Below are 27,433 nucleotides of genomic sequence, written 5' to 3' on the forward strand. Positions count from 1 at the left end.
GGACTCGTCTCCGATTGGTCACTCTCACTTTGTCCCTCCGCTTCCCCGCGGCGGTTTTCGAGGCTCCACCCCCGGCCTGGAGACTCGAAGCGGTTGCTAAGAGACACTATACTACGAATGGGGCTTCTACGCCTGCTGAGGGAGGGGCCGGCGAGGCCTTCCGTGGAGTACGGTGGCCCGTAGTGGGCAGCTGTGGGCGCGAGTAGCCGGGTGATGAACAGCGTGGCTCCGCCGATGGCAGCCAGGTAACCACGAGCCCAGGTTGAGCTGGGTGACTGAAGCGACATGTGGGTGGCAGGCTGAGCAACAGGCGAGGCGACAGGGCCCAGGGCAGGCGAGGAGGGCCCCTACTTGCCGCCGTTCCTCGGGGCTTCTTGGAAGTGAGTGGTGGATGTTTGGTGCATCTGTCAGTCTCTGAGACCCGGTTAGCTGCCTGCGCCTCGCCCAGCCTGCGAGAGACCACGCTCCTTGGGATCGCGAGGCGGGTTCAAGGGCTTTCCTGCGAGGATAGCGACCCTCGCGGTTTCTTGTGAATGAAAAGAGCGGAGGAAAATGCAAAGTGGGCACATTGATACATTGTTTAAATGCATTGATTCTTTTAGCAAGTGTTTACTGGCTTGACACTACTGTAAGTTGTTGGGGAGAGTTTGTGAACTTTTTTTTTTTTTTTTGCTTTTATCTTAACAAGAGAAGATAAAACTGCAAAAATAATTAGGAAAAAAAACCCACAAAGTAATGGAATACAGTTTGATTAGGATCCGCTGGACTCTTAAGATTTGTAGCAGGTCTCCCAGAGAATGACATTTACGCACTGTGAATGACAAAAAACTAGAACAACAAAGAACTGAGGGAAGACCTTTACAAGTGCAAGGCCCTAGGTACTGGAATAAGTTTAGGGGAACTGTGGCTGAAGAACAATAAGGGGGAGGGGGATGGAAAGGATATTAGGGGGTGTGGGCATGCTGCTGATTTTGCCGGAATGTATAGGTCATGCAAGAATGATTATGGTCTCTATGTTTTGTATTGATCACTTAATAGAGAAAGCTGTTATGGGGAATTGGATGACTGGGGATGATGTAACCTATTGAGATATTTTGTTGCAGGTGAGAGTCAGAGTGTTCAATTTGCCCCTGGTCTTTTCTTCTAGACTGTTACTCACATATTCAAAAATGATTCCTTTGGTATCTTCCACAGGAGTTAGTTACCTCCTATGTGGACACACTAAGGTCACTCATTCCTAGGAAAGGTCATAGTCAGGAATGGGAGTGGGGACCAAAACTGAACTATCTTGAAGACGATAGTACTACAGTTTTGACAGGGAGAACTGGGCTGTCTAGTCCTGACTTGAATACATACAGTGTTTCTAGGGGGTAGTAGATTTGCTGGAAAAAGGTAAGAGTAGATGAAAGACAACTGAATAGGATTTCCTCAGAAAAGGGGGTTAGTGAAAGCCTGGGTATCTTCTAGTTGCAGAGTCTTGGGGGGGGGTGGGGAGGTCACAGAAAGCATACAGATTATTAGCTTGTGAGCACAGAAGTAAAGAGACCCCAAAAGGTGGATCTTAAAGGCCCTGCTAGGCCTTTAATGTGTTTTTGAAGTTTGGGACATTATCTTAAGAAAAATAGAAAGATTTTTTTCAGAATGTGGATGGGTGTATTGTAAGCCAAGATACAACTACTTAGGAAGGGATCTGTTGTCTATGTCAAGGGTAGAAATGGTTCACTGTCACTAATACAGACTCCATTCACTGAGCTGAGGAGGGAGAGGTACAGGAGAACGTGAGTTTGAAGGGCATGGAATGAGTTGAGTTTATGCTCAGGGATAAATGTTTATGGGTACTCCCTCTCCAGGTGGAGTCCTGCAGAAGGCATGCATGTTCTTCCTTATAGGCTCACTGTCAGTATTCAGTGGAAGCCAAAGGCCACATTTTGAAATGTAAATGTTTCCTGGAGTGATGAGTCCCATAGCCTCTTTCTCAAGACACTGGGCAGTGGCAGCTAGCCACTGCTCCCAGGCAGTGCTCTGGGGTGTGCTATTTCCAGTATTTATTGGTCTATTGTGTTTTTACATCCCCTCATGTTTGTAGAAGGCCTCACTATGTCTCCTCTACACAATACAGCTATGGTTTCTCATGGCATTTAATAATGAATATGAGAGATTCCATACTTTTATAAAAATAGGTTTGAATTAAATGAAGTTTGCCCACCTGTAAGCTAATATGGGTGTTATAGTCATGGTCAGTAAGTTAGGTTATAGTAAGTAGGTTTTCTGATTATGGTGTGCTTATTGGAATGTAGCCCCATGATAAGTCAATGAATATCTGTGCATAGCCCAGAACAGAACTAAACCCTAACTTGCAAACGTAAAATTGAGGGCGTAAAAGTTCATGGAATTAGTCTGCAAGAGAGATGGGGAAGGCTGAACTCTGAAAAGCTCTGACAGTGAGAAACCAGGAGAGAAAGAAGACCCAGAGAGGGTGATAGAGAAGGACTTTCTGGACATGGAGAAGCCTTATTAAGAATCAGTGTGCTTTTAGAAAAGGCAGGTATTTTTAAAATAGAAAAACTGCAGTTATTATCTATATGAATTAGGCGTACATCATCTTCAGAGAATCTGTCTCTTTGGCCAAGAGGCCAACTGATAAAATTTTAAGTGGAAAGAAAGTATGAAACTTATAGGGAAGAGTAGGTTTGTTTTAACATGTGCATCGCAGGTGTGAGGGCATCTGACCAATATGGGTAAGTGATTAAGTTACTATTATTGCCTTTCGTGAGCCCCACAGATTTCTTTCCCTCCGTCAATATAAAGCTTTTTAGAAAATACAAGTTCTTAGAATATAGAAACTTAAGATTAATAAGAAGCTCCGATTTCAGTTTTAAACTCAAACATTAACTTCCCCCAGGGACACATCCTGGAGAAGCACATTTCAAAGACTCAAACAAACATTCCAGGAAGAAAGACCCAAGATAGGAGTTTATGAGCCCTTAACACAGTAAAACCTGGGTAAACAGAAGCCACTTAAGCTGATCCTCTTTGTTTTAAAAGATAAGGTGCAAATTTGAGTTACTTAGAAACCGGGCCTGGGAACCAGGCCTGGGAACGGCTGGCTGTTTGAAATTTAGCCTTTGTGGTTATTGTTTAAGAGGAAATTATGTAACTCCCCCACTAAATTCTATAAAAATGGTATATAAGCTGTCCTTAGCTTTAATTCAGGGTTCTTCTTGCCTGCATGCAGGAGAACCCCAGTATACTAGTTGTCATCTTATCATCTTATCATCAATAAACCTCATGTTATTGCAGCAAATCCTGTCCATGAGTGTCTCTGGGGGAGTACGTCCTCTGGTTTTGGATCTTTAGGGCCAACGAGAACATCTTTAAATTTTTTACACTTACTTATTTAATGTGTATGTGTGGGAATGTGCATCACCACTATGCACATGTGAAGGTCAGAAGACCACTTGCAGGATGTTCTCTCCTTCCACTATGTGGGGTTCAGGGATTGAGCTCAGGCCATCAAGCTTGGCAGCAGGCTCCTTTACCCACTGAGCCATCTTGCTAGCCTAGGAGAACATCTTTAATAACTTGTTGTTTAGATTAGAAAATGTGTAAGTTTAGTTTCCCTAAGAAGCAGGTTGCTATAAAAGAAGTTTTTAAACACTTCTGGCTATCAATTTAGATCAAGTATACATAGACCTAGAACTATGTGACTATATATTCAGGGGAATAGGAGGTTCAACTCTTGCGAGCAGGTTCAGAATTCTAACAACAAGCAAACAAAAACCCCTGCAACAAACTATTTTGAAGGATTCCACATACTTTCCAAAGCTTTTTAGTCATCAGTTTTATCCTTGATGCTTCCAACCAGTTATCCTTTTATGAATTCAAATCTTGACATTTCTCCTTAAAATGGATGCCTGACTTATAGTTAGAACTCAGTTGTGTCAGGGACTGCTCAATAGTATGCTTTGGTAACTTGATCTTCTCACTCTACAGTGATTTGTAAAGGATTGTCCCAGATAGTTTGCAGAAGAAAGGACCTTACCTTTCAGTGCTTTAGAAACACTAACACACTTATACGTTAGTTTGGAATTAGTCTGCAGTTTTTGCCTAAGTGATTATAACTAAAATAATTTCTCATAAGGTCCTGCACAAGGTCTCCAGTGCTCTCGGGGTTTGAGGATTTGAAAATTAAAAGAAACACTCTAGTCTGGGACTTTTAGGACTACCGTGCCATGGTGTACTACCCTTCCATAATACTGTGAGAGAAACGTGCCAGAGGCCTTTGCTTTATACCAGGCCCATCCGACCAACCAGGTTAAACAAGAGCAGCCAGTTGTACTAAGTATTAACAATCAAATTGAACTCTATCAGGGACCACTGTGTTTGAGCCATCGTGGAAGAATGCCCTGTCATTCCTGGAAAGACCCTGAGTCAGCAGTGAGCATCCTTTTATACTCTGCTTTGGTCTTTCTGCCTGTAGAGCACAGCTCCTCTCTGAACTCCTTAGCATCTTTTTTTGTAACTCTGTATGATGTTAGCTCAGGGGGAGAGTACTTGCCTAGCATGTGCAACACATTGGGCTTAATCCTGCGCACTATAGGAAAAAGAGAAAGGGAAAAGAGAATTAAATGAGATGTTGCCTAATTTGTGAGTCATTGATTTAAAAAAAAAAAATTTAGGTCTTTGCGTATCTTAAAGTGTTACTTTTCAACATTCAAATGTAATTTATGAGTTAGTTTTAGAACATTTGCTAAGCATAAAGCCAGGCAGTTTCAAAGTCCTGAAAGAAGGAATGGAAGGAGAGGGAGGAGGAAAGGAATCAGAGCACACACGGCTCAGGCCAGATGCTGCCTCTGCTTCTGAGACTGGAAGCTCTGGCAGCACCTCTGTAAGGGTCACTGTGCTCTCTCCGCATGGCCAATCCGGCCAGCTTCCAGTTAAAACTCCACATTTGAGTTCCAACAATTTTTCAAGACATGTAGAGCTAACAGGAAGAACATCAGATAGTCAGAGCTTCACAGGGTGTGCTACCAGAGAGCCACCACTTGCTTTATTGACTTTGGCTATCAGATTTTAATTCTCAAATTGGAATTCTTTGACTTGAAAGGCAGTTTAGATTGCGGAGCAGTTGGAGGTTGTTTAGTTTTTAGCCTGCTTTTGTTGTGTTAGGGATCAAGCCCACGGACTCATACCTGTCAGGCATGGATTGTGTCACCGAGCTACACCCCAGCCTTAGCCTGCAGAATTTATTTATTTGTTTATTTATTTATTTATTTATTTGAAAAAATATTTTAAAACTTTGCTCAAATGACCAAAGGCTAAATGTTACAAAAGTGAAAAATATTAGCACTCTATTAAAAAGAGTAAATTTAAATTAGCCAATTCCATGCATATTTCCAGTTAAGCATCTATACAAATACCTTTTTTACCATTTTGTTTTTATGAGGATAAGGGCAATATTTGCATACACATACAACACAAAGATTCTGACCCCCAAAATTAGACTATAAATAATTTCAAAATTTAAAAATAGTAAATATATTTCAACCAAAACCACTGATTTAATCCCATGATTTTTTTAAATCTTACCATAGCATGGTTGATTTTTAGATTAAAAAAATACTTTTTTATATTTATTTATCTGTTCTGTGTATGTACATATACATATGGAGATCAGAGGGCAACTTTCAACAGTTCATTCTTTTTCCACCTGACAGGTCTCAGGGATAAACTCAGGTAGTTAGCATGTGGAGGAAAGAGCCTTCACCCACTGAGCTGTCTTGCCAGCCCATTTTAATTTTTTTTTTAAACTACAAGAGATACTGGTAATATAACACATTGACTTGTTACAACACTTTATAGTATCAGTGTGGGCAAGATATTTTAATGTTGATTAGTTACTGTGTTTAAACTTTCAAGATTTTCTAAATATAAAATAAGTGCATATATTTAAGTTTTATTTGAAAATATAAAATAATAACTAGTCTGTCTAGTTCTTGGTATTAAGCCCTATCTTATTTTTTAGTGTAAGTGATATTCTAGCATAGGATTGTATTAGGCCCAGCTCTTAAATAGTTGAATGGATACCATATGTAACAAAGGCAAACAGCCTTCCTGAGCACTTACCTCACTGATGTGGAGGCCTCGCCTTTGAGATGTTTTCTTACCTTGGTGGAAAAAGTAGGTAGGGTTTCAGCATAGTACTTTCTCTTCTAAGATCTGTTTCTGTCTTGTGGGAATGAGTGTTTGTCTGTATGTATGTCTGTGCACCACATGTGTGCTGATGCCTGAGGAGACCAGAAGAAGGTGTCAGATACCTGGGAACTGGAGTTAAAGAGTGCTGTGAGCCACCACATGGGTTCTGAATTTAGGTTCTCCTTGAGAGCATCAAGGATGCTTAACCCCTGCGTCATCTCTCCAGCCTGGACTATTAAATGGCTTTAGTAAGAGGGACTAGTTTTTGCTCTTCTCATCATTCACAGTTTTCAGAAGAGACTTTCTCTCTGGAACTGGACAGTCCAGGGATGTGGAAGGAACACAGTGCTCTTTAGTAGGTGAAGTCTCCTGATGCAGGTGTGGTAAAGAAGCCTCTACATCCTTAGCTGTGTTACAGTAAGCTGGCTTTCCTATTTCTGTAGCTGTTGCTTTAAAATCTTATTTCTGTGATTGTTCAGACCACCACCTGCCTTTTATTACTCAAAGCCAATTTATCAAGATTACATATTTTTAAATTTGTTTTTAAGCGATGACCTCACTGGGGACAGCATGTCTGCACAACAGCCAAGTCAGGCCTGTTGTTCTCCCTGCAAACTGTTAGCTGAAATAGGGAGGCAGCCCCAGGATCTTCCTTCAGCAGATAACCCACAAGTCCACTGCACTGATCTCCAGTTCCTGTTGAACAAAACCTGTGCTGTTGTTTCTTGGTCCTGAGAAACTTAATGAGAACCCTCACCATATCTTAGTGATAGGCTTTCTGTCCTTTAAACAGTGGTTACAGGAACCAACAGCTTTGTTTGACTCTCCTGGTGTAATCTTTCATTCAGGTGGCCTGCAAAAGCCAGTTGATGTGTGTGTGTGTGTGTGTGTGTGTGTGTGTGTGTGTGTGTGTGTGGTGTGTGGTGTGTGGTGTGTGGTGTGTGTGTACATACATGTATGTGTGGGTTTATAACATGTACTCATGTGGATGAAGGCCACAGAACAACCTTGGGTTTCAGAAACAGCATCCTCCTCATTTGAGTCAGGATCCTTCATTGACTTGAAGCTCACCAGTTAGGTTAGGCTGGCTGGCCAGTGTACCTCAGAAATATTCCTATCTCTGTCTCCCCAGTGCTGGAATTACAAACACATACAACACCACCCTTACCCCCAACCCCACCCCCAGCTTTCTCCTAAAGTGCACACAGTGTTCCTTAAAGGACTCAAGTTCAGTTCCTTGCACCTACATTAAGTGGTTCACAACTACGTCTAATGTCAACTCCATGAGGCCTGATATTCTCTTCTGACCTCTGCAGGCACCTGCTGAACTTATATGGCATATGCACATGTACACACAAATCTGTGTCTGTGTGTGCACACACATACAGGCACACGTGCACACACATGCGTGCGTGCACACACACACACACACTATTTGGTTTACTCACTAAAAAAAATGGGTCTTAAAGTATCATTTTTTCCCAATAGTTAAACACACAAATAAATCTTAAATAATAACTCATTGGAGGAAGTCCCAACCCCAAATGTAGCAACTATGATTTAGTTGGTCTCTATAGAATCTGGGTCTTGGGAATTTTTCCTAGTAATTTGTGGTGTCTTCTCTGTATGACCACTGCTCTGTAAGCCTTATCTGACCTCTAAAGCAGTTGATAGTAGAGGAAATACTAGCTTGTGCTCTGGGTGATGAAAGGCGCCATTCTAGATGGGACTGTAGGGACCTGTGAATGATGAATCAGGCCACATTAGACACAGATGCTCTCAGTGACACCCTTGTAGCCATAGTCCAGCTGGCAGAAAGAGGGATAGGGATGAGTAGAGAAGCCATATTGTAGATGCTGGTCTCACTGACCCAGCAAACAAGATGCTGAGGTAAGGGACACTCACAGAACATGTGGTGTTAAAGAGCAGTGAATCTTTCCCATAAAGATTGATTTCTGAAGGACTACTTATCACTTCAGCAACTAAGAGTAGAAGAATGCCACTTTTAATATTAATAAAATGTTCCACTTCTAGGAAATGCTTAGCTCAATATGCTATGAAGCCAGGGAACTCCCCAGTAAAATCAAATAGATTGTACAGAAAGTTTCTCTGATCCAATTCTTGGTTCTTCCCAGATGCACAGAATCAGAATCTGGGGCGGAGGAGTGAGCATGGTTGCCCACATTCTAGCAAGCCTTCCAGGGAATTCTGATGCTAGAATTTGAGAACATTGTCTAGATCATATTCAAGATTCTTCTGGTACTAAAATGAGGGGTGGTGGTCCTGGGGCTAGAACCCAGGATCTCACATGTGGTTACAACTCAGGATCTCACACATACCAGACAAATGCTCTACCTCTGAGCTGTATTCTGGCTCAAAAAAACTGTTCTAATGCCCATTCTAAATCTGTGTGGTGCATTAGAAAAGTTTGGCTTTGGAGAGATCCAGTGACAGCTATCCAGAAAAGTTCAAAGTAGTAAATGCTGCAAGCCTCCTGACTGAAGCTCCTGACAACCAAACTGCCATTCATGGTTCTTGCATAGGGACAGAAATTCTGGATGTCAGTAGAGTCTCTGAGCCCTGTCAGTCCAGCTCAGGATGGCTCCTTTCCACTGTAGGCTTATAATAAAGGAACAGAGTCAGGCTGAGTTCTCAGTGGGCCTATTTTACTTCTTTCAACTTGGTGGAATTAATAGGCTTTCTTGTGGCCAGCCTTTTTCATACCTTCTATAAAGCATGGACACTGGTAGTTATGACTCCCCTGTCTAGATCCTTATCTTGGTAAGTTTAATTAGGGTCTGTTTGGAAACTGCATCCTCCATGGTGTCTTAGTTTGTTTGGTTTCTGTTGCTGTGATAAGCACCATAACCAAAAGCAACTTGGGGAGGAAAGGGTTTACCTGGTAGTCTATCGTGATGGGAAGTCAGGGCAGGAACCTCGAGGTAGGAATTAAAGCAGAGCCCACAAAGGAATGCTGCTTCCTGGCTTGCTTTCCATGGGTAGCTCAACCTGCTTTCTTTTACACTCCAGGACCACCTTCCCAGGGTGGCCTCACCCATACTGAACTGAGCTCTCCCCCATCAATCAATCAAGACAGTACAGCACAGACTTGCCTACAGGCCATCCTTATAGAGGTATTTTCTTAATTGAAATTCCACCTCCCCCCCACCCCCATGACTCTAGCCTTTGCCGAGTTGGCAAAAAATCTAGCCAGTGCAAAGGTTGTAGGCATGAGCCTCATTGACCCATTACTTAGCTATGAGCAAATTCATCATGTATAGGAGTTTGTATATTATACAAAATTCTTTAATGAAGTGGAGAGGCCTTGATTAAACGAGCTTTTCAGTTTCTATGTGGGTAAGGTCAGGCATGGGAAAGGGAACATTGACTCTGATGGTTTCCGATTCTATGCTGGCTACCTCACAGAAAGGAGGATAGGCCTTCTCTGTCCAGTGGGAGAGATTTGTTTTCTAAAGGTATTCCTCAAGTAGGGGGGTGGGGTGGGGCTAAGAATATAGGGGAGAGTCTCTTGGGAAGGTGGATTCAGAGAGTGATCAGTAGGATTAGGTGGTACATCTGGTCTTCTGAGGACCCCAAAACCTGGCCAGACATCTACAGTAGGTTTTTCACAGATTTGAAGCTGGAGAAGAAGAGGCTGGCCATGAGGACATGAAATCATTTCCAAAGGCTGTAAGAGAACAGAACAAACTAGAGAATAGTACTGCAGTTGAGGGTACTGATTAGGGGACTTGCCTCTCCATCTCAGGAGCAAGCCATGAGACAAAAGAACACAGATGTTTTCAGAGTCTACGGATCCAAATTTTCTCCAGCTTTTTTTTCAAATGAACCTTACTCCCACACATGAGGGAAAGGAGGTGATGATCTCATGCTGAGACTGGAGATAGTTCCCCAGTCTCTAACAGACATTCTTCTAGGGGACAAGGGGCCCTAGGTTCAAGGCATTTGATGTGCAGCTTTCAAAAAGGGATCGCTCACCTTATTCAAGGACTTCCTGAGGTGACCACAAAAGTCATCAAAGCAGCAGCAGGCTCCTTCCCACTCCAGTCTTTGGCTACCACAGTAAAATGTCCCACAGAACTGTCCAAAATGGTGACTCCTGTCAAAAATGGCTGCACCACAGAATCTCCCCAGCCTGCAGCCCTCACAAGACTTGTCCAAGGTAGTGCACCACTTTTCCTGCCTCTCAAGAGCTGTTCATGGTGTCAACACCTATCCTGCCTCAGCCTACTGCAGCCCAAGGAGCTGTCCATGGTGGTAACACCTTTCCTGCCTCAACCTACAGCTTGCATGAGACACCATTGCAGGAGCTGTCCTACAGAACCTGCCCATAATGGCAGTACCTCCTCTCCAGCATCTTTTCTCCTCCCCCATCCCCACCCCAAACAGCTCCACAGTGATGGCTTCTCAGCAAAAGCTGGCTACAGCCAGGAAGGACTTCCTACCATAACCCATGGGTCGGATGCAGGGAAAAGGGAGTGAAAAAAGGCCACCAATCCCTGAGCAGGAAAACCCACCAATCTCTGAGCTTCCTCAAAAATCCCACCAGTCCTTGAAGCTCCCCAAGGTCAGGACTTGAAATCTTACCAATCCTAACTCTAGAAATCTCTTCCCTGAGAAGCTCTGCCCACTCAGAAATCCTGTATAAGCACTGCCCCTTTGGACTCCCTGATGTCTGCTCCCGGGAGCAGAGGACAGCCATCCCTGGATTCATCCTTACACATCCTGGATCTTCCAATAAAACTCTTATGAGATTTCCTGCCTGCTTGACTCATTGGAAGAAGGTAAGAAGAAAAGAAGCAAAGAAAAGAAGGATCAGGGCTTAGGCCCCTCAGCTCCTCAACTCAGCTGGGGATACACTCCCCTGGGAGCTGCAACATCTCTGTTGAGGAGGCCTCCTCTCAGAGCTGTGTGTTTTTTGGGCTCCTGTGTCTCAGGAAGCCTTTCACCAGGACACTGTCCCAGCTCAGAGCCGTGTGTTTCCTGAGCCCTCATGTCTCAGGATGCCCTCTACTGGGACACCTTCTCCCCTCCAAGCTGTATGGTTCCTGGGCTTCCTAATCCTGCAATATGCTTCTATACAGGCAGAAACACCAGTATCCACAAGAGACCTGAGGTGCAGATGCCAAAGAGCATTTAGCTTACTAGAAGGACATCTTGGCACTGGAACCAACAGGTACAGGTCAAGGATACTGGGTACATGATCCAGAATCTGCAGTCTGGTGTCAAGGAGAATCATCAGATGAATGGAGTCATTCTCAGTGGGGAGACAGTCAGAAAAGATGGAAAGAGAAAGTACAGGGCCTTGAGAGGTAGTCACCACAATATGTGTAGAGAACTGGGAGTGAGGAGAGGCAGGAAATAGGCTTTTCTTCCTTACAAACTAAGCAGTTGGCCACTCTGTCCCAACCCTCAGATCCCACCAGAGTTGTCCTTAGTTGGGGCTGTCAGTCACCAAGGAAGGAAAGTCCTTCCATTTAAAGGTGTGACACAGCTCTGTTTCCCCCACCTCTGTAGGGCTATGGAGTTTGAGAGAAGGGAGGCCTTTGTTCCACAAGGAACTGGTCCCAGCCAGGACTCTTTAGCTGTCCTCATTCTTCAGTGGAGTAGTTCAGAGGCCCTGGGTTAGAGACAAAACTCCCAGAGGAACTCTAGCCTCTCACCCTCAAGAACAGAGGTGAGCTTGCCCTCAAGCAAGGAAACCTGGCCCTACTGAGGAGTTGTCCCAAGCAGAGGCTTTCATTTGTCTCCAAGCTCCTTTGTAGCATACAAAGGGCCAACAGAAGCTGGGAGTTGATAGACCCCAGAGTCCATGCAGATGTGATGTGTGTCAGACTCATTGGTGGTAAAAAGAATTCACCACTTAATATCAGAGTAGAAAAGATAACCTTACAAACATTTCAAGGGAGCAGTGGGCTGGGCAAGGACAGAACTGTCTGCAGCAAGATGGTGGACTGTGGTATGCAAATGAAGGCAGTTCTGACTGGTCAATATTCAGTCTGGGCTGGGCCCACCTAATTATGATAAGCCATTAATCCTTGCTTATTTCCCACAGTTTATGACGTCTCGGTGGGTTAGGAACCAGAATCTTGGAGGACCACCTTTGTTTGGAGCGCTTCAGGTTCTGCATTGACTGTCATAGACAGCATCTGAACTGTGTAGCTGCTTGGGCTGTAATTAACATTGAACCATTGTTGACTTAAGCTGAGGCTCAATCCTGAATCTCTTGTCAAACTCTAGCTGCCAGTTTGTATAAAGAAACTCGGTCTTTTATTTTTAATAGTATTGACTATAGAAATAGACATGGGGCAGTTCTTTAACAGTCACATTTTCTAATGAAGGCTTCAGAGTTCTATCATGTCCTAGAAAAACTTGAGGTTTTTTTTTTTTTTTTTGCATCAGAATCATCTATAACCAAGGCTGACCTCAAACTTACAGTGTACCAAAGATGATCTTTGTGTCATTGTTAGTATTATTAAGATATTTATTTAGAGACAAGGTCTGGCTGTGTAAAAAGCCCAGGCTGACCTTGAATGATTTTTTTTTTTTTTTTTGAGACAGGGTTTTTCTGTGTAGCCCTGGCTGTCCTGGAACTCACTCGGTAGACCAGGCTGGCCTCGAACTCAGAAATCCGCCTGCCTCTGCTTCCCAAGTGCTGGGATTAAAGACGTGCGCCACCAATGCCTGGCTCTTGAATGATTTTTTACAAATTCATTTGATTGTATGTACACTCTTGCACATGTGAAGATCAAAGGAAACTTGTAGGAGTTGGTTCTTTTTCACCCTGTGGGCTCCAGGGGTCAGACTCAGGTCATTAGGCCTTGATTAGCTGAGCCATCTCGAGGGCCCCAAGGATGTTAGTGCTCCTCTTTCCCCCATGTCCGTCCATGCCTTTACCAGGCCCCGAGAGCTGGGGTTATATACAAGAGCTACCATGCTTATCTTCTTGGGTTATTTACTGATTTACTTATTTTTGAGAGAGGGTCTCACTATGTTGCCCTGGCCGGTCTGAAACTCAAAGAGATCCTCCTGCTTCTGCCTCTCAAATTCTAGGAATAAAAGCATGTACCACTATGCCCAGCTAGATTCTAGAAATATTTTTGATGTACTTTGTAGTACAGTTCTGTCCAGTTTTTGGTGTAGAGACTTTAAGAACCAGGGACTTAGTGTAACTGGGCATGTTAACATAATCTTACACCCCAGCATTCAGGAGCTTTAACGAGAACCATGAGTTCAAGGCTGTCCTGGGCTATAAAGTGAAATTCTAACCCCCTCCCCCTCAAAAAAAGGCTAATGTGGTTTTGGTAGATGTGGATAAAATCAGTGCTAGGAATGGAAATCCTTCATGAAATTGAGGTGTTTTGTTTGTTCATTTTTATAGTTCTGAACGTTACCAGGCAAGCATTCTACCACTGGGCTTTATCTCCAGTCCTCCCTCCCCTCCTGCTTTGAATGCAGGGCCACCCTAAGTTTCCCAGACAGGCGTTGAACACCACCTTCCTGCCTCAGCCTTCTGAGTAAATGAGATTATGGCATGTGCTGTTCTACTCAGCTAAAATTACTGGTTTCTTTTAATACATATTTTTTCTTTGAGGTCATTGTAGAATCACAAGCAGTTTGAGGAAAGACACAGCAAGACCCTCTGTAGCTTTTTCCTGATTTCTCCCAAGGGTGAGCATCTTGCTCACCACAGCACAGGATCTTAATTGACACAACATACCTGCCTCCTCAGATTTCCCTCTTCATCTGCATGTCTTTATTTGAATGTTTGCCTAGTTCTCTGTGAATTTGTTAGCACTGGCATGCCTCCTCATATCCTTCTTAGCTCTACCCACTAAGGAGGTGGGGCCCTCAGCCAGAGGCTGACTTCCATCTGTATTGCATTGCCCATTTGTTCTTTAGGAAGAGGAATAATACACAGCTTCTAAGATTGCCCCTCTTCCTCCCCCACCCCCCCCACCCCCCGCATAGTCCCTTTGAGGATAATCTAAGGCAGTTCAAGGTTTTTGTTGATAATGAAAAGTATCTCATGGTGTGGCTCCACCACTTTGTTTCCACACACCCAGTGAGGACATCCTGTACAAGTTTTTGTGTGAATGACTTTCTTTTTCTGGCATGAATGCCAGCTTCCCAGTTGCTGGGTCATCTGGTAACTAGATGTTCAGCTTTTTAAGAAACTGCCAGATTAGTTTACAGAATAGCTGTTATAGCGGGATCTAGTTTCTACACATCTTTGCCACCATTTGGTGCCTCTGGTTGTTACTGCAGCTATTCTGAGAGTGGTATTCTTTATAGTTATTTTTGTTGTTCTTTCATGGCTTTGTTTGTTTCCTGTTGTGGTAGGAGAATAGTCACTTGCCAATGGCAGCTGAGTACAGAGGACACTTAAAAGTGATAGCCCTGGGTTATAGAGACCTGAGCTTTTTTGGAACACTATCTCACCTTGGATGGCTTTTTTCTGTAATTGCTGACCTAAATGCAGTTGGGTGACTCGTCCCAAAGCAAACATTTCTATCTCTTCAGTGAACACTCTCAGTGACTCAGGTTAAAAAGTCAGGAAAAATAGTAATGAATGACAACCATGTTGGCCCAGAAAGAGACATTGGTGAGCATTGTTGTCCTCCAGGAGGGCTTCTCAAATGCTTCCTGAAGCTTCTTCTCAGGGATAATCCTCTTTCTGGTCAGCTTGCAACCTTGGTTTGTAAATATGCAAAACAAGTCTCTGCAATAAGCATGGGATTCCTCAGGATTGTCTTCTACTTCAAAATCAGCTTCTGCCTGGCTCTTTTCAGTCTGCATTACAACTGCGTTTTTCCCTCTGTTCTGCAGAGAGCCCAGCACTGGTGAGTGAGTGAGTGAGTGAGGGGATTGAGGAAGCAAATGGCTGCAAAGGACAGACTGCAGTCCACAGTGATCTTCATGCAGCAAATCCCACGCATGCGACACCCTTCTGTGACTCAAAAGAGTTCTGCACCATGTTCTTCAGCTACGTAGTCAGCTCATTTCTCCGTCCTTCTTTCTGTTTCTAAACTGACTTGTTCCTTTGGCCTCTGCAGATTCCAAGATAGGTAAGCCCCAGTGAATTTCTGATTCCCATTTGCTGGGGGAGGTAAGGCTGCTAGGGACCACCTTCTGTTTCTGGGTAACTGGTAACACCTAATGTCAGTTTCTTTGAGGACTGTTAGTTATGAACTGACTTCAAAAAGTCAGTTCTCAGCTCATCAGAGTCATCTGGTTGCATTTAAAGAATGGACATTCCAAGTAGAGTGTTGTAGAATTATAATCAGTCCTGATTTTTCTGTTTTTATGGTGCTCTTTGTACCTGTGGTGGTTTGAATATGCTTGGCCCAAGGAGTGGCACTATTAGGAGGTGTGGCTTTGTTTGAAGGAAGTGTGTCATTGTGAGGGTGGGCTTTAAGACTCCTCCTAGCTGCTTGGAAGTCAGTCTTCTCCTGGCTGCCTTGGGATGAAGATGTAGAACATAAGGCCCCTCCAGCACCACATCTGCCTGGACACTGCCATGCTTCTTGCATGATGATAATGGACTGAACCTCTGAACCTGTGAGCCAGCCCCAATTAGATGTCCCTTATAAGAGTTGCCTTGGTCATAATATCTCTTTACAGCAATGGAAACCCTAACTAAGACAAGTACTTCGCTTATTTTCTTTTTTCCCCCCTCTACCAGGGATTGAACCTAGAACCTTATGCCAGTTGGTCATGGACTCTATCACTGAGCCATATTCTCAGCTTCTTCATAGGATTCTTTAGAAAGTGAATATTCTGTTTTAGTCTAGCACTTCAAATTTTGCTTTATGTACCATGTTTCTAGAAGAGGTTGTTGGATGATGTTTTTGTGTCCCATGTATTCTTTTATAAGAGATCAAGGCTTTGTGTTACATTTTTTTTCTAAAAGGATAATTTTTTTTTTTTTACACCAGAAAAAAACTGTGACAGTGTCAATGCACATCATGTAAGGATTATGTGGGTTTATAATCAGGTTTTATGTCCATGTCCTGATTAGACATCTCTAATATTCTGTTTCCAGAGTGAGTGGCCTCCCTTGTGGGCTCTACAGGTGTTTCACAGCCTCACATACAGAGGCTCCCATACTAGACAGCTAGCTTTGACCACATTTTGACAGGCATGGCTTCAGAATGGACATTTCTTTCCAGGCTAGCATGACATTTCAGTTTGCAGCATAAGCAACCACTTGAGTGACACATCATGGCCAGTTGATTTGCCTAGTCTGCTTTTTCAGATTTTTTTTTTTCCTTTAACACAGCATTTTTTTTTTTCTGGGGCAAGGCAGGAACATTTTCTTCAGTAGTTTTTAATTTCGTTGCTGTATTCTTTGTTCATTTGTTTGTTTTGGTCACAATGAATTATGTTTGAAGTGAAGTTGAAGTTTTATTCTAGGCCCCAGCACTCAGTGTCCCTTAGTCAGTTCTTTCCTGCTGGGCCCAGAGTATTTGTTATGTCTTCCTTTTGTTTTTTTATTTTCTGTCTGTACAAAGCCCATCTGAATATGCTGGGGGAGAGAACCTAGACAGACTTCACTGGTACATAGTAAATGCTTTACTCCTGAGCTCTACTCCCAACCAAATATGTATTGTTGTCGTCTGTATGTATTTGTATGTGTTTGTGTACATTCATACTACACATGGATATCAGAGAACAGCTTTTGGGAGTCAGTTCTCTCTTTCTACCTGTAGGACCCAGGGACTGAAGTCTTCCATGAGGCTTGGCAGTAGGGTTCTGTGACAAATGACAGCAGTGATTCACATGAGTGTATCCATCATTCTAACAGATGTTTGAATACTTCATTTAAACTGTATAAACTTTAGCCTGATTTCTTAGAACCATTCCTACCAAAGAGGCTGGGTTCTACCATGAGAAGAAAATAGACTGCCTCCCACCCACCCCCATTCTGGTATTCACTGACATTGACTTTAACCTAGTCACTGAGAGGATGGTTGTGAAGAATGACCAAGGGCCCAGTAGAGGTTTCATTTTTACTTAGTAAAGTATGAGGTAAAGGAAAAGTGTTTGAAGTATTTCTATCGCTATAAATAATATTGAAAGGAAAATGCATTTGTTGCTTAAGTTTTTTAATGATAAGAGATGAACATATGATAATAGTTAAAACCTAAAGTATTCTAAGTATCAGTACTACTAAGAAAAAAAAGAGTTATGAAAAGGGATTTAGGCTTTGAAATATAGTGTGAAAGCTAGTTTCTGACATTTAACTGGAAAGATATGCCAAAAGCTGATTTTATTCAGGCCATTGCAGTTCGGAGAATGTTCTCTAATGGGAGACCTCTCAAAGAGGATGGCCAAGGAAAAAAGGGAAGATGGGACCCTCTAGTCCCGGAGGATTTTGTGGTTGAGGAATGAAGATAAAATTCAAGGCCAGCCTGTGCAACTTAGCAAGATTCCATCTCCAAAAGAGGGGGAAAGGTGTAGGTGCTGGCGGTCAGTCCCATCTGACACAAAGGCACAGGACAGCCCTTTCTGGTTAACTGTGTGTTAGCCTTCCAGAGAGTTACAGAGCTTCTTACCCATTGCTGCTTCTGTGGGTACAGAAAAGTTCAGCAGTGTGAAATGGAACAAAGCTACCACAATGTAGATTATTAAATTCTGTGGAATATACACCACAGCTTGAAGATAGTGTTCAGAGGTTGGAAAGACTACTTGGGAGTTAAGAATGCTTGCTACTCTTGCAGTGGACTTGAGTTCAGTTCCCAGTACCTACTTCCAGTCACTCATAACTGGCTGTGACTTCGGCTCCAAGGAATCTGATGCCCTTTTCTGGCATCTGCTGTTACTGCAGTTATATAGTGCAAAACCCACACATAAACACTCACATACACATAAAGATAAAAAATAATCTTAAAATAGCATTCAGAGAAGACTTAACCCAAAGTTTTGTTCATAAATTTAAAATCTATAGGTTTGTTACACGTAAATGCTTCATTTTAGTTCTCTACTGCAAAACTGTGTTTGGTGAAGTATCCATAGTTGAGATTCCTTAAGTGCTAAATGGGAAGAAGCAAGCCATAATAGTCTGAGGTGGGTGTGGTGGTACACACCTGTAACCCTAGAACTCCTGAGGAAATGGCAGGTTTGTTTCTGTGAGTTTGAGACCAGCCTGGTTTACATAGTAGGACTCTACTGCAGAACAATCAATCAAGCTAATGAAAAACAATCAAACTAACAAAAAAGTAAGAAAGGTATGCTTTTGGTCTACAAACATACATGCAAGCAAAACACCCATACACATAAATTTTATAAAGAGGATGACAAAGTCAGGCCCCGTGAATGAGCACTCTGTAAAAGGGAGGCCCAGTGTGAATGCTAGCCTCATAACCGTTCCTCTGAGGAGGGGAGTTAAACATGTGCAGGCTAGCTAGATATAAGTTATGGTGGAGAAAAGGAGCCCATGAGGTTTTTTTAAGGAGTGTGTTTTAAGAAGATAAAATTGGGGGCTACAGAGATGGCTCAGCAGGGATTTGAGAGATGGCCCAGTGATAAAGAGCACTGGCTGCTCTTCAGAGGATCTGGGTTTGATTCCCAGCATCCACATGGCAGCTGTCTTCATTGCATTTCTTTTGCTATAAAAAGACACCATGACCAAGGCAACTTATAAAACAACACATTTAATTGGGAACTTAGGATTCCTAAAGGTTAGAGTCATGACTGTCATGCTGGGGAGTATGGCAGCAGGCACACATGGCACTGGAGCAGAAGCTGAAACTTACATGTGATCTACAAGCTCAAGGCAGAGAGAGAGAACTAACAGACAGAGCTTCTGAAACCTCAAAACCCACCCCCAGGGACATACCTCTTCCAAGTCCATGCCTCCCAGTCCTTCCCAAACAGTTCCACCAACTGCTGACCAAGCATGCAAGTACCTGAGTCTATGGGTGCTGTTCTCATTCAAAGCACCACAGCAGCTAGCATCCATTTGTAACTTCAGTTTCAGGGGATCTGACACTCTCTTCTGACCTGTATGAGAACCAGGCATGCACATGGTACATGGACATACATGCAGGGAAAGTATCCATATACATAAAACAAAAGTAACATTTGCTAAAGAAGGCAGAGTAAGGACTATGTAAATGCATATTTGTTGTTGGGTTTGGTTTTGTTTTGTTTTTGCTTTTTACAAAAAAAAAAAAAACCTCATGAACTGATGAGGGAATCAGGCAGCTGTCACAAGCCATTTAAAGAAAGAGAACTAAGAACTTACATGGAAAATGGGAGTGTTAAAACAAGTTTACAAAAAGAAGGAAAAAACAAAAGCAAAACAACTCTTTCACACTGGGGAAAGAATCCTTTGCTTGTCTATACATGAGGGGTGTGTGTGTGTGTGTGTGTGTGTGTGTGTGTGTGTGTGTGTGTGTGTGTGTTTTAAGGTAGTCCAGTAGATTCCTAGATTCCCAGAGGCCCCAATATTCCTTTGGAAGAATTTCCAGTCCTCTCTTTGATTATTCCAGTGTCAGCATGCTTCCTCTGGCATCAACTGATTGCTCAAATTCTCTGTTTTAAAAGCCATGTGTGACTCTAAATGCGTCATGTGTTTCTTATCCCTGGTCTTCATCATGGCAGAGAGTTCTGGAACAGCCGGGACGTCTGAATTTGTATCCAGTTTCAAGTACGGCATGCTCATTTTGGGCTGCTTTCCCTTCTCTTCTTGACTCTCTTGGGATAGCACCTAAAATTGACCTAGTTACAGAGGTGGTAACCAAGGGTCTTAATCTTATTGTTATATATTATTATATTATATAATTTTAAGTTGGAACTTAATAGTCAATAGCTGTATAGCAATATAACTTCAAGTTTTAATCTATAAATTGGAAATGAAGATAAAAATTTTGATTTACCTCAGTGGATTTAAACTGGGGCATCTAACAATGTCTGCAGACATTTCTAGTCACCAGAATCTGGTGGGTGATGCTGGGGATATTTGTCTAGGAGACAGTAGAGGTTTGAGAGGAGATGCGTGAGGGGAGAGCTTGCTTACCAGCCAGGAGTGTGCTTGCAGCTCCACATATAAAGGAGTCTGGTTCCACTTTCAACAGTACCAAGACTGAGAATTCAAGCAGCCAGCAAGAAGTGGTACAGGAAAGCTGGTGGTTTTTACCTGGGCTGGTGATACCAGTCCATGATCCTAGATACCTGGTTGTCTGATGCAGGAGGATCACAAGTTCAAGGGCTTCATGAGCTGTAGAGTAAGATCAAGGCCAGTCTACTATTATAGACAGCTTACAGAGTTCTCATCTCAAGACAAAAAACTAAAAGACAGGTTTGGGGATGAAGCTCAGAAGTAGAGTGCCTAGCATGCATAAGCACACTCATGCACACTCATGCACAAGCACAAGCATACTCACGCACTTAGGAGCTCACACACCAAACAAAAGTGAAACAACACTAGAAAGAGTTTTATGTTCTTTTGTTTACATATAAAACATACATTTCATCATTGTGATTTTAGATTGTTATTATAATTTTCATTGGAAGAGTCCAACAACTCCTGTTATCTCTAACTTGAGACTTCCTAAGTGGACACAGGTTTGTTTCACTTGTAATACAGCTTTAACACTCATAATTCTATATTACTTTTTCTGTTGCAGGCTTTACTGAGGAAACATCTTAGAGATTCATTATATTTCTAAGCCTTCAATAAGCCTGTGGCTGTTGACCCTCTTATGAGATACATTTTGGAAATCAAAATGGAAGGTGTCCAAGAAATTTTGGATCAATTATACAGGAAAGTACTTCTTGGAGCCACCCTTGAAGATGACGTCGGTGGTTACATCTTTTATCTCAACCCAGATCTCTCAGAACAAGCTGTCTGTACCACCTCCTCTGTAGCTCAGTCTAGTGTCAGTGGTGTGCTCGATGGCATGGCAGGCCAGCATGGGCCATCCTCCCACGAGGTGACCGTCCTTCCCGAAGCACAGGAGTGTTCCAGGAGACAGCTTCAGATGAACAGGGCCTGGGAGGTGAAGCTCCTTCAGTTAACAGTGATTGACATGATTCTGAGCCGAGTGCTGTCTGCTGAAACTGAGACCCACGCAAAGGAGGGGTACAGAGAGCTGACTGAAGTCCTTCTGCAGACCGTTGGACTTGATTCCAAATTGGTGAGCTACTTTTTAGAAAGATTTAGATACTAAGTAAAGTTGTTAAGGCTTCAGCAATGCCAACTGTGTCTGTTTTGCTGTAGATCTGCATGCTCCAGAATTTCGATAAGTTGTTGTCCCACATGGCTGCGAAATGCCTCGCCTCGCTCCTGTATTTCCAGTTGAAAGAGAAGGTCAGATAAGCCAAGATGTTATTTATTTCTCTTAGTGCTTTAAAGTTCACATATTTGACTAAATAAGATACTCGTACCTGTAATAACATACAAACCCAAAAATGTAGAAATGAAATAAGATCCTACCCCCAAAAAACTAAAGAAGAAAATGCTTACACAGGCAACCTGAAGCCACCTCCTGCTCTTGCACACACACGTGCACCCATGCTTGCAAACACATGCAGATCCAAGCTTCTCTTGTCTTTCTGCTCCAGTTGCTTCTTTCTTAAAGTAACACTTTGAATATGCAAGATGTTTATGGTAGAATATTTGGACAGTTGAATCGAGTATAAAGAAAAGAAAGACACATTATTGTATCATTAGTAAATGACATGTAGATATTTTCATAGTTTTTTTTCGTCCTTCAGTTCTATCATGTGTTGCCTTTTCTGCCTTAAAGAATATTAGAATATTTTCCTTCTTTGTTTTGACAAATATTAGCATACTTTTTAAATCAAACACATAAACAATATTTTGTATGTTGTGTTGTGTGATAGTTTTTTATTAGGAACAAAATAATTATAACTACCCTTTCTGTTTCTCATTTCTAGAGAACATTAAGTAATTCCTGGATCACTTTTTGCCAGAGGCATCTCTCTGAGTCCTGTGAGAGTGGTGAAGCAGTACATTGCCTCTGGATTCTTACAGCTGTAATAAAAGAGATCTTTAAAGATACACATTCACAGAGAACAGGTAGAGACGACCTGTTCACAAATGATCATCACCTTCTCTTGAGCTTTGCATTTATAATGAAGAATAAAATTCATGTCATACCTCATCTCTCTTGAAGTATGGAAAAATCCACAATCTTGCCCCTGATTTTTTATTGAACATAACCTTGAAGTGGTGGGTGGTATATGTGTTGGGTGTGTGAACATATGCACGTGGATATGTGTGTACATGTGTATGCTTGTAGAAACCAGAAGTCAGTCTTTGGTGTCTTCCTCATTCGCTTTCCAGCATATTTATTGAGCTAAGATCTCTCATTGAACCCAGAGCTCATACGCTTAGCTAGGATGGCTGCCAGGGAGCTCCGTCTCTACCTTCCAGCACGGGTGTTACAGTTGTTCGTCACCACATCTGGCTTTTCTGTGGCTGCTAAAGATCATAATTCAGTACTTCATGCTTATGCAGCAAGCACTTGACCAATGAACTATCTCTTGAGCACTAAATTTTAAAAAAGAAAACAACCATTAACTACCTCTTGTATAGTCTGCCCATATTCATAAAGCATGCATTAACTTTTAGTAATTAGCTGTTAATCTGTGCATCCTCACTTGGTCTTATGAGAAGTAACTGTTCTTAAACCTATTTTTTATCTCATAAAGTGATATATGTATACATAATATCATATATCATATATATATATATACAATTTAAATTGTAAAAGCTTGTTTTAAGAAAGCTTTTGTTTTGCCTATTGCTTATAACTCCTGTTTTATAATTACAGAAAGTCTAAAGCAGCTCTTGTCTCCTTTTGACATCACTTTTGAAGTGTTCTACAATTCCTTATTTTCTCAGCATTTTGGAAACTTGCGGAGTCCCTCTAACATAATCAGCAGCCTGGTGTGCTTTCTGGAGCTGCTTGAGCTTCTTCTGGCCTCCAGAATCCACCTGAAACTGCACTTTAGAAGCCAGAGGATGTTATTGTTGAAACCCCATGCTCTAGATATTCTTGCCTGGCCGATTCCCGCTTTTATAAAAAGGAAATTTCTTATACTCATCAAAAAGTGCCTTCTTTGTAAAGTGGGTGAAGACCTTCGCCATGAATCTGTGCCCACCCTGATGTCAGCAGACCATCTTTTGGATGGTGACATGCTCACTTTAGCTGATGCACTCCTGCACGCTGTACGTTTGGGGCTGTGGAAGGCACTGACTGTTCCTGGAAAGCCTTCCTGCTTTGGAGGGGATGAAGTTCAACCTGGAGGCAGACTCAGGGCTGGTCCTGATCACGTGACCCTGAGAGCAGCAAGCTTGATTACAGTGAAATCCTTAGAAATCAAGTTCCGGAATTATTCCTCAGCAACTGAAATGAAAGGTAATTCTCTAGACTCATATTTTATTCAAAATTCTATACAATTAATTTTTCACTTAAGAAGACTCACTCATGATTATTGAGTACTAAAGCTAGTATCATTTCACTAATTTAGCTGTGTTTTCCTGATTAAACTTAGTAAATACTCTTTTAAACGTTAAGGGGATTGTGGGGGACTGGAATTTAAAGAAGCATGTCATCTTTTTTTGTATAAAAAATTAATTGTATAATTAATATGCATTGGATGAATACAAAAATAGTTGATTTTTGAATCACTACTGAGCAAATGGAAGTCAGTTCATATTATATTATTCATAAAAACAGTCTAACTATGCCTGTTCATTGTGGATAATCAGAAGTTATGTCGACAGCATTGGGAAATTCTGTTGATAAAGGAATTGTCACACACAACTTGAAGGTGATAGTCCAGGGTGAAAGTGCCTGGAAGAGTGATTTTCACTGTGGTGTTATAAGGGACAAGGCTTCCATTGCGCTGAGGAAGTGAACAGCCCAGGTCTCCAGGCAGGCGGCCTGCAATTACTAGGAGAACGTGATTCCTCAGCTGTGGTGATTCTTCAGCTGTGGTGACCTTGCAGGATAATCTGGGTATCCTAAGGATGTTTTAATTAGCGCGATTACAGTTTATAACACTAGGTGGCATCTGTTACATAATTCAGAGGTTTGAGTTGCAGTTAAACTCCCAGAAGTCTAGATTTTTGCCATACTCGTACTTTCTTTTGGTTCTTTAACAAGCAAAAGGAAAGAAGATTTTTCTGTTATTTTGAAGCTATTTCTTTTGATGACTTAGCAATCTATAGCTCACAGAAAGCTGTGGTCACCAAGGCTGTTGTCCACTCAGTTTCATAGCATGCTGTCATCATGAAGTCACATAGTTATCTCTTAGACAAACTGTGGCTAGATTTTGGCAGGTAGATGCTCTGACTATATGGTCTAAACTTGTACCCTTCCATAAGTCAGTCACCTCAGGTCTTCATTTGTGAAACAGATAATCCCTCATCTAGGGCCTTTTGAGAGTGTGGATTACAGTAATGCATGCACAAATTTGCATACAGACAAGATGGTATTTGTGTTTCTAAGCATTACCTGAACTTTGACATTTGTAGTTGACTTGCAGAAGTTCATGTCTGAGTTACTGGCCTTCTTAAAGCCTCACCTCCAGCCCTCTCTCCAGCTATACAACCCGTGTGAGTGGCTGTCCAGGGTCTTCATCGAGCAGGACGATGACATGCTGGAGGCTGCCAAAGCCTCCCTGAGCATCTACCTCCAGCTGACCAGGTTTGTGTATCTCTAGTGACTTGGCCTGCCCACTAGCCAGAGAGCCAGGGAACACACACATCAGAGACAGAGAGCCAGGGAACACACACATCAGAGACAGAGAGCCAGGGAACACACACATCAGAGACAGAGAGCCAGGGAACACACACATCAGAGACAGAGAGCCAGGGAACACACACATCAGAGACAGAGAGTCAGGGAACACACACATCAGTCAGAGAGTCAGGGAACACACACATCAGAGACAGAGAGCCAGGGAACACACACATCAGAGACAGAGAGTCAGGGAACACACACATCAGTCAGAGAGTCAGGGAACACACACATCAGAGACAGAGAGTCAAGGAACACATCAGATAGTGGGTTTCTGTCTGGTTCATTATTTCTTTTCCCTACTTGGGTGGACTATCTTGTGGTTTCTTCCTGTTTCAACTCTGCCTTGCCTGATAGTGGATGCTGCTTGCATTATACTGAGGTATTGCCTGGGTGATCAGGGAAAGCCAATATCTTCTCTGAACCTCAGCTGGTGGTTAACAATGTTTTTAAACCTCCAAGACTTACTTGTCTGAATTAAGCTTCTATCCAAAAGGTGTGTTTTGCCTTGTCAAAGAGAATGTACATATAAAGAATCAAAGAAGCCTTTCCAAACTTGCACTTGGTACACTGCCGCCTGGGCTGCTCCCCCTGGGGGCACTGCCGATGCTGTCACCTTATTGTGTTTCTGCTCTATCCTTGTTTCTGCTCTATCCTTGCAGCAGTGTGGGAATTGCTTCTGAAGCTGACAACACTGGCCCTTTCCATTGTTTTTGCTCTGCTTCATTAAAATCCTTAAGTACCTGCTCCATTTTTCTCTCTCTTGGCCTGGGAGAAGGGCTTTCTCACTGATGATTGGCAATGTAGCCAGTGATTACTTCCGTTAGGACCAGCTGGCAATGGCTCTGTCTCTGTGTCTCTGTGTCTCTGTCTCTGTCTCTCTCTCTCTCTCTCTCTCTCTCTCTCTGTCTCTCTCTACCTTTGTCTGTGTGTGTGTGTGTGTGTGTGTGTGTGTGCGCGCGTGTGTATTCTCAAATCATGCTAGCCATTATTTTCCCTGTTTATGATCTCACAGCCTGACTCATCCTCAGGCCTGGCCACCAGCAGCTTCAGGCTTCCTTTTTATCAGTCTTAGGGTTGTGATCTTTCTTAGCTGTAGACATGTCTCTGGGAGGATCTGACTAACTGTGGATCATGAGGCCATGTTCTGATTGGTCAGCCTGGGGTCACGTGTCTACCCCTGATTAGATAGTTTGATGTTCCGTTTTAAACATGGACTAAGTCGCCCTGGAGAGGTGGCTTCTGATATAGAAGAAAGGACAGAAGGCTTTTGTGCTGATAGAAACTAAAACTGGTCAGTGGTGAGCTGACCTGTCCCCTCACCTGCCCGTGAGCGGATTCAATTTTGATTTGGTGGATTTGGTGGTGAGAAAATTCAGTTTTGATTTGTTTCCTTTTAAAGTGATATGCAATGAAGTGTGGGGACATGTTTGTAAAGACCTGTCAACCTGAGCCCTCCCTTGTCTGCCTTTTCAGAGAATGGGATGGTTCTGCAAGTCTGAGCCAAGAAAAGGAAGCGTGGATCCACTACACACATGAACATGGCTGCAACCCTCACTGTGTTTTCTTATTCTTCTTAAAGAATATAGCGTTCGATTCTACAGTTCTTCTTGACTTCTTGATATCCTCAGAAACCTGTTTCCTTGAATATTTTGTTAAATATTTAAAACTCCTACAGAAAGACTGGGGCCACTTTCTGTCCATCTGCAAGTTCTTTGCTGCAGTGGAATCACAATGTGAAGTAAATGTTCATCATCCTGTCCCCTCACCTGCCCATGACAGATGCACCAGCCACAAAGTACCTCATGCTTCATCTTCTGTTGGCCACAAAAATGCTTGCTCCTGGCTCCCCTGGGCTTCTGATGCCTCATCTGAATCCCAGAGCCAGGTTGTGATGCCCAAGGAAACTCACCCAGTGCCAGCTACAGGCCCACTTTCCCGGACACCACAGAGTCTGGTAGATTATGACAGCTCTGAAACTTCTGATGAGGAAACCACAAATGAGCCTTCAGCAAACAGCAAACAGACATCTTTATGTCGAGAGATGACTGGGGAAGTCCAAGGCCTGCCTAGGACATGGAAGGATCAAAAGGAACGTAGCCTGGAACCTCGCTCTAGGCCTCTGCTCTCTGCAGAGTCTAGTTCTCCCTTCTCTGCTGAGGGTGGAGTTGCTCCAGACAGGACTCTCTGGGAAGTGAGATTGTTTCTTTGTGCAGTGAAATGCCTTGAGGAGCTGCAGGGTGCAATTTACCGTTTGCAGGAGAAAAATCTCTTTCCATATAACCCAACGGCACTTCTGAAGTTGTTGAAAGGTGTGGAGGCCAAATGTAATAGCATGTGAGCTCTGGGTAACACAGCAGCATTTCTCCTCAGGTTTGTTTTCCTTTACATAAATTGTCTATCTAAGATAAATAAAAACAAACAAAAACTGCAAAAATGGA

At 42.7% G+C, this 27,433-nt stretch overlaps 1 protein-coding gene across 2 annotated transcripts; it reads left to right on the forward strand.

Annotated features, from left to right (window-relative positions):
- The first annotated feature begins 82 nt into the window (after positions 1–82).
- On the forward strand, positions 83–27,433 carry Lins1 (lines homolog 1). 2 transcript variants are annotated; one of them, XM_076935546.1, is made up of 8 exons: positions 88–245; positions 15,043–15,281; positions 20,847–21,356; positions 21,440–21,529; positions 22,120–22,261; positions 23,019–23,606; positions 24,728–24,899; positions 26,469–27,433. In XM_076935546.1, the coding sequence occupies exons 3-8, from the start codon at positions 20,922–20,924 to the stop codon at positions 27,331–27,333; spliced, it is 2,292 nt and encodes a 763-aa protein (XP_076791661.1). In that variant the 5' UTR covers positions 88–245; positions 15,043–15,281; positions 20,847–20,921; the 3' UTR covers positions 27,334–27,433. The 2 variants fall into 2 exon arrangements, with proteins under 2 accessions (XP_034349813.1, XP_076791661.1); XM_034493922.2 differs by lacking the exon at positions 15,043–15,281 and having other exon boundaries at positions 83–245.

The sequence above is a fragment of the Arvicanthis niloticus genome, chromosome 1 (genome assembly GCF_011762505.2).
Source record: "Arvicanthis niloticus isolate mArvNil1 chromosome 1, mArvNil1.pat.X, whole genome shotgun sequence".
NCBI lineage: Eukaryota > Metazoa > Chordata > Mammalia > Rodentia > Muridae > Arvicanthis > Arvicanthis niloticus.

Excerpts from the sequence above, each read along its gene's own strand:
- Lins1 (XM_034493922.2), top strand. The coding sequence starts at position 20,922 with ATGAGATACATTTTGGAAATCAAAATGGAAGGTGTCCAAGAAATTTTG. Across the intron at positions 21,357-21,439 it reads TTGGACTTGATTCCAAATTG|ATCTGCATGCTCCAGAATTT; the intron begins GTGAGCTACTTT and ends GTTTTGCTGTAG. Across the intron at positions 24,900-26,468 it reads ATCTACCTCCAGCTGACCAG|AGAATGGGATGGTTCTGCAA; the intron begins GTTTGTGTATCT and ends CTGCCTTTTCAG.